Here is a 20,201-nt window from a genome sequence, read left to right on the forward strand (position 1 = left end):
TACAGTAGCACGCTACGTTAGCTGTAGCGATGAACATAGCGTCGCTACAATATTATATACAATGTATCGAAATACTATAGCGCGCTAGAAATTTACGGTTAGTGTAGCGAAAATATTCATTATTTTATCGCTACTTCTAACCTATTTCATGATAATTAAAATATTATGATGTATGTTTATTTATTTAATTAAGATGACTAGATGCGTGTATTTTTGAATTTTATATGTAAAAAAACAGTATTTTAGATTTTATGTATCATTGAATTCAGATTTAACACTTCCATCACAATGAACTACTCAATGGCGAGGTCCACATGACACTTACACTATACAGCGGAGCGTAAGATGTTCTAGATCCATGCTTGTCATCAACTTTTTTAAAAAAATGTCTAGCAGATTAAAATTCTTTGTAATCACTAATCCCCTTGATGCATGAAATCCTTTCTCCCAGTGACCGAATGTCTAATCAGTACGAACTACTAATTGGCAATTTTCAATAAAACGGTTATCTGTTTTGAGTTTTGTTACAAAAATACATGAGATACATTGAATTAACCTGCCTTTCGAAATAACAAGAAAATAGCGGTAGGCATTAACAAATAATGACCAAGTACTCAATTGAATATCTAAATAAATCAAAACAATTCTTTTTTAAATGTAGCGAAAAGAGTAGCGCGCTACAATTAAACAATAGCGTTAGAAATAGCGCACTACATTTTAAAATAATGTAACTTTAGCGATAGCGAGCTACTTTTTGGGCGGAGTAGCAGTAGCGTTAGCATGCTACAAAAAAACAGTAGCGTCCCGACCACTACTGCTATTAGCATAGGTGCCTAGTGTTTTACATTCAATACTCTGCCAAGTCAACCGCTGTAAAAATCTCGAGATGTGTGTAAAAAATATTGTTACCACTTTCCTGCACGAGTTATGCACAAAAGAAATGTTCAGTCGATATATGAACGAGATTTGACTTTTTATACGATATAATAATATAATATTACATATATTATACGATTCAAATAACGCGTATGCACGACAAAAGCTTCAAACGGGAGACGTGACTTCGAGTGTGACAAAATAAATGCATGGAATAATAATAACAACAACTACACGTGTGAAATATAATTACCTTATAACCGAATTTGCACGTTTTATTCGACAAAGCGTTTCCAACCAACGCCATCGCTGAACCACACACACCCACGTGCCAACGACTGTAATTTAGGTGTAGTCGTGTGGCGCGTATTATATAGACACACAAATAACTTATTGACATGTTTACGGCAAACTTATACGACAATTATTATTAATACTAAAATATGCCAACAATAATTATTACGTATAAAACAGGCGTGAATATATTATTAAATATATATATTTAGTGTAGGTATTAATATTTATTATTATGTTTCTCCATTAAAATTTAAAATTACTAAATTAGTATTATTTAAAAAAAAAAATTTATTTCTTAACAGTCAAATCACGAGAAGGATTCCATATTATTCTGAACAAACATAATGTTTTCTTAAAATTGCTTTAAGTAATTAATTTTAAACTTTGTATCATATTATAATATCGAATAATATTATAACATTCTGTTTATAAATATATTATACTAACCAATATAATATGTGACGTCCTGACGAACATACAATGCAAACTTTGCTCTTATATACAAAGTACGTTTTCGATACAGTTTTATATATCGTGGTACTGGTGTTCATATCAAAATTCGGTCCATTTTCCTAGTAGGTATCTCATATTATTTTAATGTAAATTTAATTTTATGTAATAATTTAAAATGATAATATTATTGTAACACGGCGTCCTAGATAGGCAATTTAGCTACATCTGTTATGTGATTTCATTTTTCTGGTATTTCATCAACGAGGGTTTTTTGCAATCCATCAATAAGTACAATAATTGTATGTCATACTATATCATATATATTATAAAGCGAGTAAAAAGTACGAACTGAAAAAAATTACAATTGTATATTAAAATTAAATCAAAGTACACTTTATACTATACTGTACATCGTATTATTGTGTTATTATTATATTGATAATACACTATCATTATTTATTTTCATCTACACGCATAATTATTAAAAACATAAAAAACGATACTCGGCGTAAGCAAATTCTAAACACTTGTTTACTTTTAATTTGATATTTTTTTTTGCATGCAAAAATAAAATAAAATAAAATATATTAATATCATATTTTTATACAGAAGGATATATTTTATATATATTTTAAAAAAGGGCACTATTTGCTTTTATTTATATTATTTATACAGCATAAAATTTACGAACGATAAACATTTTTACAAACGATATTTCGGCGATCAGTAAAACATGTGATGCGAATCGATTAAAAATCGAGAGAAGTTTGATTGTACGGGGCGAGTGTTTATTTTGTGAGAAAGCCGTGAACTGCAATGCATTTTAATGAACTGTTATTGTAAAATAATAGCATCCAATCGATTGCAAACTGTTGGGTGTTACGCGTGTTGTTGTTATAACGCGTTTAATTGTGGCAATCGAAAAGAGTTGTTATGGCCCTTACATACTCGCACTCGGTTTGACCTCATTTCGACTCATCGGGTTATATCATTACCAGCTGTTTACATGACGATAATAATATCATTGTTGAAGTTTTTGTTCTTCAGAACTGTATCAGTTAGATATATATATATATATATCTGTTGATTGCAGGTAAAAAATAATAATTAATGTACGTGCGTGGCATATTGAGCGCTCTTTGAGTGCTAATGGCTTTACTTAGACAACTTTTGCGAGTAAATTACAAATTGATTCCGTGCACATCCCAAGTATACCAAACAACAGCGTAACAACAACAGAAACAAAAAAAAAATAACAACAACAACAACAACAACTACAATGCGCAGATATAATTTCACTGTAGTGTACGCGGCACGTGTCTAAAAGCGTTTAATATAATATATTGTTATCATTTCGTGTGTGTCCTCAACTGTTCCGAAAGTTGCAGCCAGCGCTAAAGTAAACTTATCAAACATACATTCGATTCATTAATAAATCATCGTCGAGCCAAGTGATCTGTACGAATAAACATGATATTAAATAATAATAATATAATATAATCTACGTCTAGTAGATTAAGAATCTAGGACTTTCTCGACTTGTCACCCAATTCGTTGGATATTCGCCACTCTAGAAACAGAGTCTCTCTACCACTCAAATAATATGACGTATACAAGTTATTAATGTACTTATAAATAATATTATAATATTATATTTATGAGCATGACACTTTTGGTTTTATTTTATATTTTACTCTTTTGGAAAGTATCTAAGTACTTCTGGCATTTGTCATTCCACGGTCCTGGGTGTCACCATTTTGCTAGGCTGAGGAAGCATACATGCGGGAAGGGGAAGTGAAATGTGCAAAATATATTACAAATACCATTACATAATCATAAAATGTATGGAATGTACACAGTAAAATCTCAACGAGTATATTATATTGTACATTGGAGATGTAAAATAGTAAGGAAAAGTAGAGAATGTTTTTTAGGGTTCTGTAAAATAAGAAAAATTATCAAAACAAATTATCAATTAAACATTTATTAGTGATTTCTTTCTCTATATAAACATTTGTTTTCGTTATGAAAATATGAATTATTGTAAAATCAATTTTCACATGTGAAAACTAATATATAGTATGGTTTAAGGTTTTGACTTTTAACATCATGCATATATAGTAAATTCACAATTTATATTTTTTTAAGAGTTTAGCAACGTAACACTAGTTTAACGTATATAATATATATATATATATATATATATATTAGGTATATATAATATTAAATGTTATTGTAAATATATTAGTGCATTACACTATTGCTACTTTTTATTTTCATAAAATATAGAGACACGTATATAAAATAAAATTTATCATGAGTAAGAATATATTATATTAAAATCAATAAAATCTAATACATATACTTTTAAATGCTTAAAAAAAATTATAATTATAATAATAATAATAGTTTTACAAAGAACAATAAAGTCGAATGCTAAAAATGAACAAAACAAATTGTAACATTTTCTGAAAAACGGTTTCCACGTATTAATAATACACTTGCGCATCGGGAAAACAGGGAAGAAATAGGACAATGATTTAATTTTTTTGGAACACTCTACGCATACACGATCAATTTTCCATCATTGATCACGTTTTGAGACAGTTTTTACACGGCCATCGCAAATAATGACAAAATTCAAGTGTCTTTGATTATGGATGTACCTGGATACGATGTATTAACTTAATTATACAATTTTTTTCCGTATTTATCGTCGTAATTTACCGAAACGTGTTAAGAAGATTTGACTCGATTTTTTAGAGCTCCTAACAGTCCTAACCGAAATCTATGTCAGTGGGTTGGGAGTACACATACAGCGGCGCCAATTAAATATTCACGCCAATGCCCGTCTCCAGATATTCGCCAACTCACGCGTTTTTTCGTGGAGGGAGGGGGTTAGAGATTTAAGGTTTCGAACAGACACAATAGTCCTTTTGGGCAATAATACCAAAAATAAATACTTTTCGTAGAAGGATAATATATTTTTCAACTTCAGAGAATTGCATGCACTCGGTAATAATATAGCGACAGAAGTTGACGATTAAAACATTGCAGGCTCATTTCAATGGAAACGCTTTGATTTATGATGGGGAAATGTTTGAAACAATAATCGCGATCAAACGTGATCAAAAGACACACGATGCAAGGTGAGTAATAGAGATATTTGACAGAGAAATAAAAAACGATCTCTCATTCAAAAGAGATTAGGTATATCCGCGGGTGCACAATAAACATTATTATCTAATGTTCTATAAAAAAATACGCTGCGTGTATATGGATAAATTATATGATATTTTATGTTAACCGATGTTTATTTACCGCGAGGAATTCGGCGTTTTAAAGACCAAAAATAAAGGTAGGTATATATATTATATTATTACGGCGAAGGGAAGATGCGGACGTCGAGATAAAAGAAAAAAATGAAAAAAGAAAAGAGAAAAATACAAGTTCCACTCGGCGGAATCTAAAACGTCGTCCTGCGCAGTCATATAACATGTAAAGGTCTTTAGCCCGCCGCACTCGCGATCGAGAAGTGCAATAAAGGTACGTCGAAATCCCTCAACCCCTCCCCCCTCACCACCTCTAACCCTCATCGAAGACGCGTACTTTGGCTCGGCTCGGTCAGACGAAAATCTGGTACGGGGAGGCGTCTGTCGAGGCGCAAGGACATCGTCGTAGTGGCTTGGATATAATAACAATAACAATAATATATCCACAAATGCTCGGGGGAAACGGCCGGTGGGGCGGGAAAGACATACCTAATAAATATTCAAAGTATATTATGTTGTTCCCGACGTCAGATTCTGGTCGTAAAAACCGTTTTACTGTAAAGGCCACACGGTGTGTCACAGAGTGTACACTTTATTATTAAAATGATAAAAACCGAGGGAAAAAAATAAAATGTATAGAAACCGAATAAATCATGCGCCGGCGCGGCGTGTCACACACACACATATATATATATATATATGCACATATACAAAATTGCATAAGCCAATATATTTTCACGTCAAGCGTTTTTCTTTTTCATTTTTATCGCACGTATATAGTGCATATAATATAATAATATGAGTAGGTATTATTATGTTACAGGTAAGTATGCAGTAATCGTTTTCCGTTTCGAGGGTGGCGCCTATTCTCGAGTTGCAAGTACATAAAACAATAATAGGCAATAATATAGTTATAATTATAATAATAATATAATATAAAGTAGTGGTAATAATATTAACATACGTATTTTACAATAATAATAATCAATGTTATATAATATAATATAATATTTGATACGTTTTACATCACTCGCAAACAATGCCCAATCATGTTATAATATGCACGAAGACTATATATATAACTACGTGACTCCGAAAATATTATATTTTTTTCATATACCACTACGTACATATCGGATCGGAGTTGTTTTTTTAAATCAAATGTGTATCATAATCGAACAACATTCGCGTATGTATTAGTATAATAATATATTAATATAATCCTATCAATACGCCTATCTATAATATTATATAGGGATTATCGTCACTAGAGTACACGTAAAATATAATATATAATAATATAGTATTATGGTATTTAGATATTTACAGTAACGTAATGCATTATTACGGAGAAGACAAAAAAACCTTAAGCGCGTAAATAATTGTATTTTAATTTTTTTTTATCCTTCGAAATATTATACCTGTCGCTGCGCAATAAGACGACGACGTAATTTAACGGCGGCGGCGGCAAAAGCGGAGACTGTGTCGTCGTCTGCGAAGAAACAAATAATAATATGTCGACACAACAATAATAACGGCAATATTATTATTATTATTTCGGAATGACGGTCGTGTGTGTCGTATAATAATATAAACACACTGTTTTGCGCACTGCGGCGGCGGCGTGGACATATTATTTTACTCGCACTCTCCACCGAACACGCGAATATTACACACAGCCGTCGCCGACAAATAGACTGCGACAAAAGCCAAATCTTCGGGTGTGTTGTCTGCGTATCGTGTGTCTGTTCACGTATCATTTGAAAGAGATAATATACACGTCGAACGTGAGTTTTGGTTTTTATATACGCATGTGTGTGTGTGTGTGCGTGTGTGAGAGAGTGAGAGTGTGTGTGTGTGTGTGTTTAATATGACGTATAGTACCTAGAAAAGTATGTCAATGTTATTGAAACGCCACCATCGTATGTAGGTTTATATAGAGTTTTATCATTATTTGTCCGAGCGGATTCGATACAGACAATATATTTTGTATCATAATATAGAGTAAAAGGACTAGGACAGTAGTTGTAGGTATTGTATGACGTATTGTTACGTCGTCCATTTCGCGACGACGACAAGCGACATGCACGTCATAATATTATTATAACATTATAATGTTAATTAATATACGATAAAAATAAAACAAGCGGGCGGGGGGAATCGTGTGCCCCGATAAAACTATAACGACGAGTGGACGACCACGTAATATTATTATTGTTATACCGGAGCGATGGTGGCGGTATAATATGACTTATATATTATATAGAAAGATAAGACAGAAGATCTATTATATTATTATCGCGACGATGGCTTTTTTTAGTCCTATACATAGAAGCTTTTGAATAGATCTATGAAGGCTGTACGTGTATAATATAATATAGATCTAATATCATGCGACTGTTTGTATATTATGGATCGGCGGCGTTTATAGTCTGGCCGCGAACAAGGCGCCGGCGCCAGCGCCAGCGATGACGGTCAGGAGCTGTCCGAGGAGGAACCCGCCGGAGAGGGCCGCCACTGCGCCGCTGTTGACAATCTCAGGCGAAGTCCGCACCACGATCGGTTCGGTGTATTCGCTGTTACCGGCCCGGTTCCTTGCCAAGATTTTAGTTATATATTCGGTGTTCGGTTTGAGGTTGACTAGTGCAAAAGGACCTGAAACATGCATCGCGCGTACCAGCGTTTCATATACCATTATTATATTATGTGGAGCATAATAATTAATAGTAATAATATGGTTATATTAATATACAAAACTGCTGCCGGGCAGCAGTTGGTTTCGAGTAAATAATAATAAAATAGTGAGTTCAGTTAGCTAGTTTGTGAGCATAAGTAATATTAATATTAGCGGAGGCGTGTGATGATAGTAATGAATAATTATTATGCAACAACTTTCTTTCGGCTTGGGATACTGTTGTATAGGCTGTAATTGTGGTAAGGGCTGGGTAGAGACCCCCTTCTCCTCCCCGGTCGGTTACACGTACCTTCGGTGGTATTGAAGTTCATCATGTCGAAACTTTCGAAAGTATTTCCGCTGGGTTCCACGACTCTCGTCACGTACTCGACTCTGTAGCCAATCAACTCGTCCTCTTTGTCGTTGGGATCCACTTGCAGTTCGATGTAGTTGTCACCGACACGCGCCGCTGAGAGACCTTTGGGCGTTTTCGGCTTGAACCCTTCGATCAGGTTGAACCGTCTGGTGATTTTGCCCAAATTATTCGCGGCCGCGCACGTGTACGATCCCAACTTTTCCGGTCTGTTGAACGTCACCTGAAAGGGCGTATATAAACACGCGATGCGTATAACACTATGGTATATACAATATGGTATAGGGTTCACTATATTATGTATGGATAGCACATGAACCATCAAAAAAAGTTTATAACACGAAGAGCTGTGCGCACAGACTATAATATTGACAACACGCAATGGTTCACGCATATTGAAACTATAATATAATAAAGTATTTTGTAATACGATACTGCAGAAATTAACTATTACGTAAAATATACCTATAGGGACAGTTTTTGTTTTGTCACTCATTCCGCATTGCCTACTCTCACACACAGATTCAGTGACCATAGAAGTTGGCTGTCAAGACATTATGGGACTGGTAAATTTGTGGCAAATTTTTTAGAAACGATGAGAAAATTTTTTTAAGAAAATGTCAATGTTTTAATATTGGATAGATATAACATGCATATTTGCAGAAACGTAGAAAGGAGCGTGCGGCAAACCGTGATTATTGTAGATTATTTAAATATTTATCATGCCCCATGATTTGTATTAAACGCAGTACTTCACACGAACTTTTCGATTGAATCACAAATAAAAAAAGTATTTAACTAGAAATGCTATCAGCGAAATATTTTATAAATGAATGCCGTCTCAAACATTTTCACCCGCATGACGTATTTTTTAATAAGAAAAAAAATGTAAATACAAAACTTCACACAACCTAAAAAAAGTATTATAATATTTATAATATAATACGACACAGTATTATACTAATTATCTGCTTTTTTAATAGGGTGTTGTTTTAATGTCGAAAGCTAATGCAAGTCGTGTAATTATACATTAATATATATTCCATTTAAGATAGTGAAAACATCTTGTCGTTAATGGTTGAGTCGGTCAGTTAAACTTCTAAAAACTACGACGAAAGTAGAATCGTTTATTTAGTAAGCCAAAAAACATTTACATAACTGGGCTCCTATGGCCTTCTAAATCATTACGGCGTGGATATTATACTTTTATACCTCAGCCAGCGATTCTCATTTCACTCTGAATGACCACCGATATGACGTGACGAACACATTTTCGTGTGTACACTCGGGAGACGACACAATATGGGTAATATTATGTTTTTCCTGTCATATACCGTACAACAAGTTCATGGTAACAAACTATTATATAGGCTGTGCAATATAATACGTACGATGTAGTGGTCGGCAGGGTTGATGAAAAATTTTCCGTTGAAACTCCACGTCATGTTTGCCGCCGGTTCGGCTGAATTCTGACACGTTAAATTAACTGAGTCTGATTGGAAGACGTACAGGTCAACGGGATCGCCTTCCATGTAGCTCAAAAATACCGGTTTGTCTGTGTGAAAAAAAAATTTAGTACAGCCATGATTATTTTGACCGAATGGACAATAAAAGGTAACAATAATTTATTATAAAGGTGATGTTATTTTATTGTCATGATGGTTTTTGTTTCGAGTTGATGACGATTGCATCAGTGAATCATCAATTAAAGTAGTGGTCGATATCGGGCAACAAAAGTGTGCAAGCGTCATTTATATTTTTGATTGCGATATTTGTGTTGTTCAAATTTTTATCATTAAATATAAAAAACTTAAGTCGATAGCGATCATCGTTTAGAATATAAGAATAGTAATACACTTAAATAATGGATAATATATATTGAAAAGTATCATCTTCATTGTACAACGATATAGATAAACATGAAAAAACAAATTTTGTAGACATATATTTTTTACAAATTAATTTACCGAAAACACACAGTATTTAAGTTATGCCTATACAGTATACTTTTAGGATCTTTGAAGTATAAATCATATTTTTACTGTCAATTTTGGATAATATGAAACCGTCTGTTGGCCATAAAATCCGATCGTGTATGCCGACCAAACTCTATTCTTTCTCTACTACAATAAGCCGTAAATCCAAAGGTGCGTGTTATTAAAATATGTTTGATTTTTATTCTCGAAACCCGTCACCTTTTATTATTTAAAACAAAATAGTAAAATTAAAAATATGAAAAAATCTAAAAACTAAACTTCGGTCTTAGAATATTTTAAGAAAAAAGTAATTTTTAATTACTATTTAATATTTTTCAATTATATTGACGTTTTGAAAAGTTCCTAAAATAATTTTTTTTTTTCATTCTGTGGGGGATATAAAGTTCTGTTAAAACCACGGAGTACCTTGGGGTTATGGGTATGTAGGTGGTATAATATATCATATTATAGATATATAATACAATATGTGATATTGTAATGTAATCTACTATGGTAGGGCGATGGAGACTGCATATCCGTTTTATTTATACTTTCACGGTACGAATAATTGAAGAGCTTTTGTTTGAGTTTCAAAGTAAAATCAGAATATAGTAATGAAATCATAATGCCACTGCAAATGTGATAGTGGATGGTATTTATTATTATTTTGAAATGTTTCAATGTTTGCTATTAATTATTATAATTAATATAATATTATACTATAGTGGAATTTACAGGTGATAAATAGTAATCCAGAGAAGGTCTAAGACACTTCCTCGTTATTAAGAATTAACAATAATTTGTTTTTAATTTTAATGAGTAATAGGTACCTACTTATCTCTTTACTCTTAAAAAAAAATTTGATGGAAATAGAATGAAGAAAAAATTCATTTAATATCCATTCATTCATTAGGTTTTATGATATTAACCAATCAGATAAACCTTGTAGCTCAGTTGGTATTCGTATCAGCTATTATTAATGTAATTTATTGTAATTATTTGATTGTAATTGATTTGGCTGAATAAATAAATAAATAAATATATATAATAAAATGTGTAGATATAATTTACATAATTTATTTAATCATGTTCAAACATTTTTATTGAAATAACATTTTTTTTTTTTTTTATAATTAATTTATATTTTATTTCTTAAAAGTATAAACATCAAGATATTTTACATTTTTAACGATTAAAATGAACAAATTAAGTATTCTATTTTATAAACATATGGTTTTTCTTTGTTTTCCGAATAAATACCTCTGTAAAGGTGTCAGGTGATAAATGAAATTGGAGTTCAACATATTATTGTTGATATACCCATCCAAGTACTATAGTAACGTTAGGCGTGCCATAACAATCCTATTCATAGTTTACTGACGCAATGTGGATCATCGAATCTAATCAGATCTAACCTTTAAAGTTTAAATTCACAAATAATCTATTTTTAATTGTTAATTTAAAATTTTAAAATCTTTAGAAAATCTATAATTTTTTATAAATGTATTATGCCACCTTTTGTCCTTAAATTTATGTTACCTATTATTTTTATAAAATAAATATATGGCTATGTGTTCAATTTCACCCTCGATTTCACCTGTTTTTGCATTCTTAAGACATTTTTAAGATCTATCGAAAGATTACAAGAATAACCTCAGTAAACGAAAATATAAATTTCAAACTTATTAAATTATAATATAAATATTCAAAAAACCATACGCATCTTTTTTCATTGCGACTTCAACGACTATAACTTCGTAATAAAAACAAATATTGTACTTTTAATATAATATTGTTTCAGTAGTGAATTGTTATTTTATTTATTAAGAAATGTCACGAACGAGTGTGCAAAAATAGGTCAGATTCATCGAAAAAATTATTTTCTAAAATATAAATTTGACAGTTGAGTGTAATTCATAAAAATAAATTATAGTAGAGTCTTAAACTTTGTAAAGGGAAAGTAGTGAGCCATTTATTATATACCTAATTGTCATGTTACATCGATTTATATACGATAAGTAAATAGTTGTATGGTGTCTACTGAATATGGGGTACAATTTAATGGGTCACACTTTATTTTATGCGATTATTGCAGTTTAATAATTAGGCACCCTTTATTTTGTTTGACACTGAATCAAGTGCATATACTCACGTTTGACTTTTAATTCGATTACTGTACTCCCGGAAACACTTGACTTGTTAGTGGTCTCGAAAGCTCTGCACGTGTATTTACCCGAATCCAGGTGCGTCACGTTCCGCACAATCAGCCCGCCTTTGACGACCGAATACTTTCCATCTGTATGAAAGGAGAGCATAATAATGAATTGATATTATTATATTATTATTATTCGATCTGGTGATATTATTGAAATCTTCACGATGGTTATAATAACCGTGCACAAGTAAAAATAATTGTTAATGGCTCAGTTCAATAACCAGACAAGTCAACTTTTATCAATTGTTCAGGAGAAGCAAAACAAAATTATTTATCTCATTCACCTTTTTGGGGGAGAAATAATTCTTTTTGCGATATATTTGGAAATAATAAAGCGATTTGTCTGATTATTCTACCAAAATATAGATATTTCTTCCATGAATAATATTCCATGACAAACTCATTTTCGATAAAAATGGACTGGTCTGGTTATCGCACTGGGCAATTATAATTTATTATATTCGAATCGTACTAACTTTCCGTTTCTTCTTTTAACGTCAGACCGTTGTACGACCACATAAATGTTGGGTTCGAGGTACCTTTCACCCTGCATTTGATGGTGTAGTCGGTGTACTCGTTAGTGGTCTGTTCAACGGGCGTGTCAAACTCCAATATTTCTGTCAACAGAATCACGTGGTATAGCTTACATTTTATTTATTACATTTCAAATAATATTCTAGAAGACGACGTGGTGTAACGCAAAACTATAGTAGCAATGCGCGATGACACCGCCGCCGTAGACCTCAGACGGGCGGGTGACCCCCTCAAACGCGACTCGGGTTCAACGCTGACATAATCTTACGCTCGCTTACTTAGAGGTCATGTATTATATTTTTTGTCGTCACTGAATGTGTGCGCGTGTGTGTGCGCTCATACCGTTTTCGAATACACATTTGTATACCTATATTATATATATATATATTATAGTTGAAAGCTTGCACACACACACACACACACTTTCACCGGTATCGATTTTGTACGGCGGAATGATATACGAGGTCGCGTCGCTATTTTCATTACACGCGACATTGCTAATCCTAATTAACTCTATATTTCACCACAGTACGATATCACGTCGTCGTCGGGTATAGAAACCAATTTTTAACGCGAATCCTTAACGCGGCGGCGGACCGGACCGATTTCGTAAGGCATGTACGATAATATTCTACGGGTACATTATTATTATTGTTTTTATTATCTACATAGGAATAGGCAACAATGCTGTTATTATTTATTAGTCTATTACGAATGAGAAACCGAAAAAATGTCCAACGTTGCGGGTATGACGACGGGGTTTTTATTATGTATTTATTTTTTTTTTTAAATTTTTATTTTTGTTAGTCATAACACGGGACGGTATTCGAATAGTTCGTGATGAAGTCATATATCCGAACGTACAAAGTTTTCCAGGAAAAAAAAGTTTAAATATTAACGTGATTTAAAAATTTCGTCCTATATAATACTGCATAGTAGGTATAACATATACGTGGTGTACATAACCGTTAATAATCGACGTCCGCTATATAATTTTAAAGTTTTAAACCTACATGAATGAACGGCCTCGCGACTTCACTCGTTGAGGAGCACTTGAATCCTGGCGCGCCATGTGCCTATACATATAATGGGTGACGTTATAAATATATATGTTTCTATATAATATATTTAAAAAAAGGTTGATAATGTGACATTTCGAGCAGAGCACACATTCAACCGTTATTCACATAGTACTATGTTTGAAAGCCGAAAATTCACGAGAATGGCTGATGTACTTTCGGAGTGTAAATTTCAACTAGTCGTGCCGTCAATATTGTGTACACAGTTTGTAGACTCTGAGCTGTGCTGTTGTGGTGCTATTGATTTTACAATGTTGTGTTTTTTCTTTTTCATATAATATATACATAAAACACTATTTGAGGTCATAAATAACGATCAAGATAAATATCTCTGGCACAATATATATGTAGATTGGTAATCGAACATGGATTGTAACCTCAACTTTTCAATTCCCCAGAAGATTTTGGAAAAAATTGTGAAACACGTTGATCTTTTATTAAAACAAAATACAGTGCTGTTATGTGGAAAACCAAATCCCACTCAGATTTGGTTTTTCACAAGTCAAATGCGATCATTTGTTGCGTTGAAATGAAAAAAATCACCCCGAATTTGCGTGTAAATGAGTGAGTTGAGTACTACCACCACCCCATATTAATATATCCAAAGAGTTGTGAACATTTTTGATTTTCCGTGCATATTTGGTCCGTTTGGTCGTTGCAAGAATTTCTATTTATCATTATACTTCTATAGCTGATCATATATAGAGGCAGTAGGTATGCTCGGATTATTCTGAAAACGCTATACAATGAGAACAACATGTGCCAACTTTTTGAAAGTTATGAAGAACATTTTGAAGGAATGTCAGCGACCGCGATTTTCCACAGCTCTAGAAACCATTTTTCGTAAACGATGATTTATTATTACTTTAAAATTTAATATCACAATTACACAACAACTGTCTTAGGAGAACGTTACGAGACGCTTTCCCAAAAACCACAAGCCCTAGCTGTATTCTGACTTCCTGTCCGTATTTCTTTAAATATATTTTTAGAATACGTTATATCATAATAATATTGGTCGTTGAAATATTGCATATTTTGTATTTATATAACTAGTTTAGAATTATAATGTATTCCTTGTATAATTTATTATTTGATTTGCATAATATATGAAATATGAATATTAGGAATGTATATTATATTCATTGTGTTTAAATATAATTAATGATACTCAACAAATATTTTATGTACCTACACTTAAAAGAATTTATAAATTGATAACAATTATATAAAATTAAAATTGTGAAGGACATTAGGCTACAAATTAATTCATTAGCTGGCGTGTAAAAAATATGCAATTAAACTTCGTACATGCATATATAATATGTATTAAATTGGTCAATTTAATACATATGTCAACATATTGTGTCCTATTTAAGTAGATTTTATTATGGTCGGAAACATTATAACGGGCATATTATCAATAGATGATGGAAGGGGGGGAGGAGAGTTCTAGACCGATTACTTTAGAACAGTCAATTATCCAGAAGCACATTGCTCACGCATATTATGCACTAATTATTATTACTCAACCTGTAATGGTGGTGTCAAATTAAACGCGCACAAGAGTGGACAGAGAGAGATAACTGATAGTCAACGAGAGAATTTATTCTTTTATATATTATATAAAAATATTATGACCACAATGTCTGGTACAGGTGAATTGAGACGACTGCAAATGAAAAATCACAAAAACCCTTATGTATAGACAGTATGCGCACCGGGCACACGGCCATGGTCGTCAAAATGTACCAGTTTTAATATTATTATAAGATACCTATCGTAATCATCTGTAAAATATTATACTAACTGTAAAACTAGGTGATATATAAACGTCGAAAATTATTTTATTTCCCGCCCTCCCGCTCCTCAATCGACGATAAAATTATATTATAACGTACCGTGGGCACGGAATGACAGCGAGACGGTCGGAGGTGGTGTGGTGGCGTGGAATAGCGTGTTGGAAAACTCGTCTGGAGTTATAAATTATATAAGCTGATTAAAAAAACTAAGGGAACGGTTCACCTCCGTTAATACGAGGTGAGGGGGTGACTTTCGTTTGAGCTTGTATTCCCTCGTACAGGTCCTCTATTTATTTTTTTTCCCCCGGTATCACGCGATTTTCATTCGAAACCCGATATACATATATATATATATATATATATATTCATACGAGTATAAATCACATTTTCTTTTCCGCCGACATAAACGGTTTAAAATAAATGACTACTGACATGGTCGCTTTGGCCGCGCGCGCGCGATCGCCCTGCTGCTCTTCCATCCGACCAGTCTTAGGATTATTATTATTACTTTTATTATTATTATTATTATTATATATATTATACAGTATACAGTATACACAGATAAATAGATAGGTAGGTTAGGTATAGAAAATGACATTTCGCACCCGAATACGATTTCAGATAAGAAAAATATACCAAATAGGCTTCGCCGGGGCGATGGTATTCTCTTTTATACACATGTATATATGTGTGCAGCGTTATCCATTTCTCGGGCAATATTCCTTTATATAATATTATCCTTTACTGTTCGCCAACACGCGTGTATTCTTCTCTTATATATATTTTTTTTTTTGTCACTGGCGCGCTGTCTTTTCCAGTTTATTTATATTTGAGTTTTTTTTTCAGTCCGCGACGTGAAAACAAACTTAAGTAAAGGAGCCGTATCACACGGTAGAAAACTTTTCAAACTTTTTATATACCTACTTAAAAGGAATATACTACGTAAACACAAATATATATATATATATACGGTAAGTGCGTAGGTATATGTAAATTTGAATAATCTCGAGGAGAAAAACTTTAACGCGTATATATATATCGCGTATAATATACCGCCGGCCGCCGCCTCTTGTTTAATTTTACACAGAAATGGTTACTTTTCATCCGCGCCCATACTCGATAAAATAAAAAAAAAAATTATTCTCAAAAACTATATTTATAATAATAATATATTATATTACTATATATTATATGCTAGTAATTTTTTTACTGCAGTTGGGCTACCGAAATGATGATAGTAATATTATACGATCACTGTCCGGTCATCACTATATGTATACGCGCGACCGGAGTCAGGGGCGATGACAAACTGCAGCAAACTCACAATAATATATATATATATATTAAAGTATATCGACAGTCGCAGGATTTCGTTATAAATTATTTTTCCGTCTGTGTCTGTTTTGGATTTAAAATTGAATCCGAAATTGAAATTAAACGTTTTCGCTCGTCGTAGCGCTCATAGTGTTTATAATATATTATACTTATATTTGTCCTATATATCGACCCGGCAATGCGTTGCGTCAGGTGGGTGGATGATGGGTGTAGTACGGGTGCCGGTCTACCATGACGTGAAATTTTTTTCACACGCCATAATATAATATAATATATATTTAACCTCTGATATGTATTAACATTTTACATGACGTATATTATTGTGTTTCCGTATAACGCGCGACGTTACAGAAAAAAGGGGAAACTAACGTGGATTTAATATACGTGTATTTTTTCGATATATTTTAATAGGAATCAGGCACAGTGTTTACAGCTATAAAGGCGTAGAGACTTTTAAATGTCGATCTCGAATTGTACACGTCCCAGGACCAACCACGTTAAACAATTATTATATTGTAATCGCCGAATCGATATAATACTTGCATCAATTACCAGTAAGTGTTATAATTATTTTTTATTCCGGATAAATATATTGTTGGTCATATTATTATTTAAGCCATATCAATGTAATTCACATGCCCGTCAATTTTTCGTGTCACGTCCGATTAAATAAATATTATGATTCCGTGAATAACCGTTTGGTGAATAATTTATCAAACGGTTTTAATTAAAATAACTAAACTATATAATTTAATGTAATAACGTCCAATTTCTTTTAAATTTTTTTTGAATAAAGAACCATACCTATCATTAAACTCAATTAATATCATGCATCGTTTTAAGTATTGATACATTTTCATGCAATTAAATATTGCCTTACAATATTTCTACCATTATTAATTGTACAAAAATAAACCGATTATCATCACTATTGTATTAATTAAATTAAATACCTGTTCAAAATCTAAACACTATTTTAATTTAGCAATTAAATGCAAAATAATATTAGACTATCTTGCATACATTAATTTACACTCCAAGCAAATTTTCTTTTAGCAAAACGAATAATTTATTGATTTTATAAAGATGTTTATTTTGTATGAATTTGAGACTATATTATATGGTTATAAGAAGTTTCACAAAGAACGTTTTACACCGGGAAAACAGTTCTCGATATATATTTATGAATTGTGTATACATCATTTTTCATCGTTCTTTTTTTAAGGTTAGAAGTTAAGTGAATATCAAGATGAATTCGTTTTTGACTAAAATGGTTTTTATTTTTATTTTAGTGACTAGTATAATATATTTGTATGTTCTGCTCGAAAACATATTTTGTACCATAATTTTTAAAATCATGGTATTTTCTTAAAAAACTTAATGTATGTTCACAGCAGATAGATTTTTTTCGTTACACTTTAATAAAAGATATATATTAATAAAAATAATTATTAAAAAAATGTGTGTTCTTTTATTTCTTGAAATATTTATTTTGGTTTTTATGAAAAGATTTTGAAAAAACCAATAATGTACGTATTATAATTATTTTTTGTTTAATCAACAGGTGTGATAATATGTATATGTTACCGCTACTTAAATAGTTTTTGTATGAGGGACAAATTCGTGGTCAAAGCCTGTATAATCTCCCTGTATAAAAAGGTGCTATGAACATACGTTTAGAACGTACTACGTGTTACATGGTAAAATTAATATGTTTGAACAGAAAATTCCAAATTGAACTCTTAAAATTTTTCTGTACAAATCCACTAGGCAAATACGATTATATACTAGGTTAGGCTAGGTTGTAATTTTGATGTTTTTATGTAATTCAACATTTTTTATTATAATGCTTAGACTTTATCACATAATATTGTATGGATAAATTTAAGATTTTTTAATTTTCATAAAATGTCAACTATGTAGTTTTTTTTATTTTTGTGGTCAACTTTAGGTTTAAAAACTACATTATAATAATATGTATAGTATGCAATATACTGGTAGGTACATACATAATGAAATACCATTCTTTGGAGGGACAGGTTTCTCAAAACTGTTAAATTGGTAATCGAGATTAATAGCTAGTTTTATTGATCATCGCTATACATTATTTCAAATATAATTCACTAGTCGCCACTCTGTGTTCATAATAGTTGAGTGAATCAAGTTATCAAGTTATCAATTTTTTTATTTTATTAAAATATGTTAAACGGCGTCATGTATAGGCAAAATAGCTACATCAATGCGTTGAAGAATATTCTGTATAATATACATAATATTATAATTTATAATATAAAATACAAATACAATATAATATTACATTATATACATAATATACTATTATTTATTATACTCCGAATATCCCACATGTATCTATAATATCTTATTTCTTTTTTATAGGATAGTGAGACCGACCCACGTCCCATGGGTCACATATGTGGCCCGCGGCCAATTTTTTAGTTGAAACAAAATATATTATAAATAAGTACAATTATTTCTAAGATATTTAAATTTCCTTTTTTCTTTTTTTTCCATATATATATTTTTTTTATTGTTAGTGGTCAGCTGAAATGCAAAATTTTAGTACTGTGGCCCACTAAAATATAAAATTAGACATCACTCATTGGTTTGGAGTTTTTAAAATATTTGAAATGTTTATAAGCACATATTTTAGCCTTTAAGTTTTCTAAAATAATTATAAAATAAGTGTTAAAATGAGCAGTGAACCGGTTTATTGCATATATGATAAATTAATTGACTTGAACACGTGCACTAGTAGACGCGCTGTATATCAACATTTGGGTTGGATGTGTGAAACCAACATTGTCTACGGATGTTGTTTTGTTGCAACAGTGTGATTTTCTATCTTCTAATTTTTCTTTTCTTTGCATGCTTTTTTTTGTTTTATACTGTAGGTTGTTAGAATGACCGAGAGAGGGAATTTTAGTATGCTGTGAGTCGTTTATCGTTGCAATACTTATTTTATATTTTGTATTTAACTATATTACACCTGTTAGATAACACATATAGGGATTTTAACTATCGATAATATTCAAAAGTAAGCAAATTTTTAACAATTCACTGCAGCGTTTTACATAGTATTTACAGTTAGCCGATAATATTTATATTAAAATAATACTGCTGACTGAAAATTATGAAAAATGAAAATACTATTAATCATAATATGCAACAGGAAACACTGCAGGGAGACGATTCGGTATGGAAAATGTCGCTGAACACTAATGAAGACTTTAAAATACTCTGTCAACATACATCACTCGACAAAGCGCAGGATTTTCTTAAAGGAAGACGGATGGC

The 20,201-nt window shown here is 31.8% G+C and overlaps 1 protein-coding gene across 1 annotated transcript in view; it reads right to left on the reverse strand.

The window, feature by feature from the left end:
- Positions 1-3,597: 3,597 nt before the first annotated feature.
- The window catches only part of LOC100163662 (neural cell adhesion molecule 1), a 174,083-nt gene continuing 157,479 nt past the window's right edge, over positions 3,598-20,201 (reverse strand). Inside the window, exons 4-8 of the mRNA XM_029487177.1 lie at positions 12,613-12,753; positions 12,074-12,217; positions 9,337-9,500; positions 7,883-8,168; positions 3,598-7,553 (exon numbers count right to left, since the gene is read on the reverse strand). Coding sequence (XP_029343037.1) covers positions 7,324-7,553; positions 7,883-8,168; positions 9,337-9,500; positions 12,074-12,217; positions 12,613-12,753 — 965 coding nt within the window. The 3' untranslated portion in view covers positions 3,598-7,323. The remainder of the gene's footprint in view (positions 7,554-7,882; positions 8,169-9,336; positions 9,501-12,073; positions 12,218-12,612; positions 12,754-20,201) is intronic.

This window comes from Acyrthosiphon pisum, chromosome A1 (assembly GCF_005508785.2).
Source record: "Acyrthosiphon pisum isolate AL4f chromosome A1, pea_aphid_22Mar2018_4r6ur, whole genome shotgun sequence".
NCBI lineage: Eukaryota > Metazoa > Arthropoda > Insecta > Hemiptera > Aphididae > Acyrthosiphon > Acyrthosiphon pisum.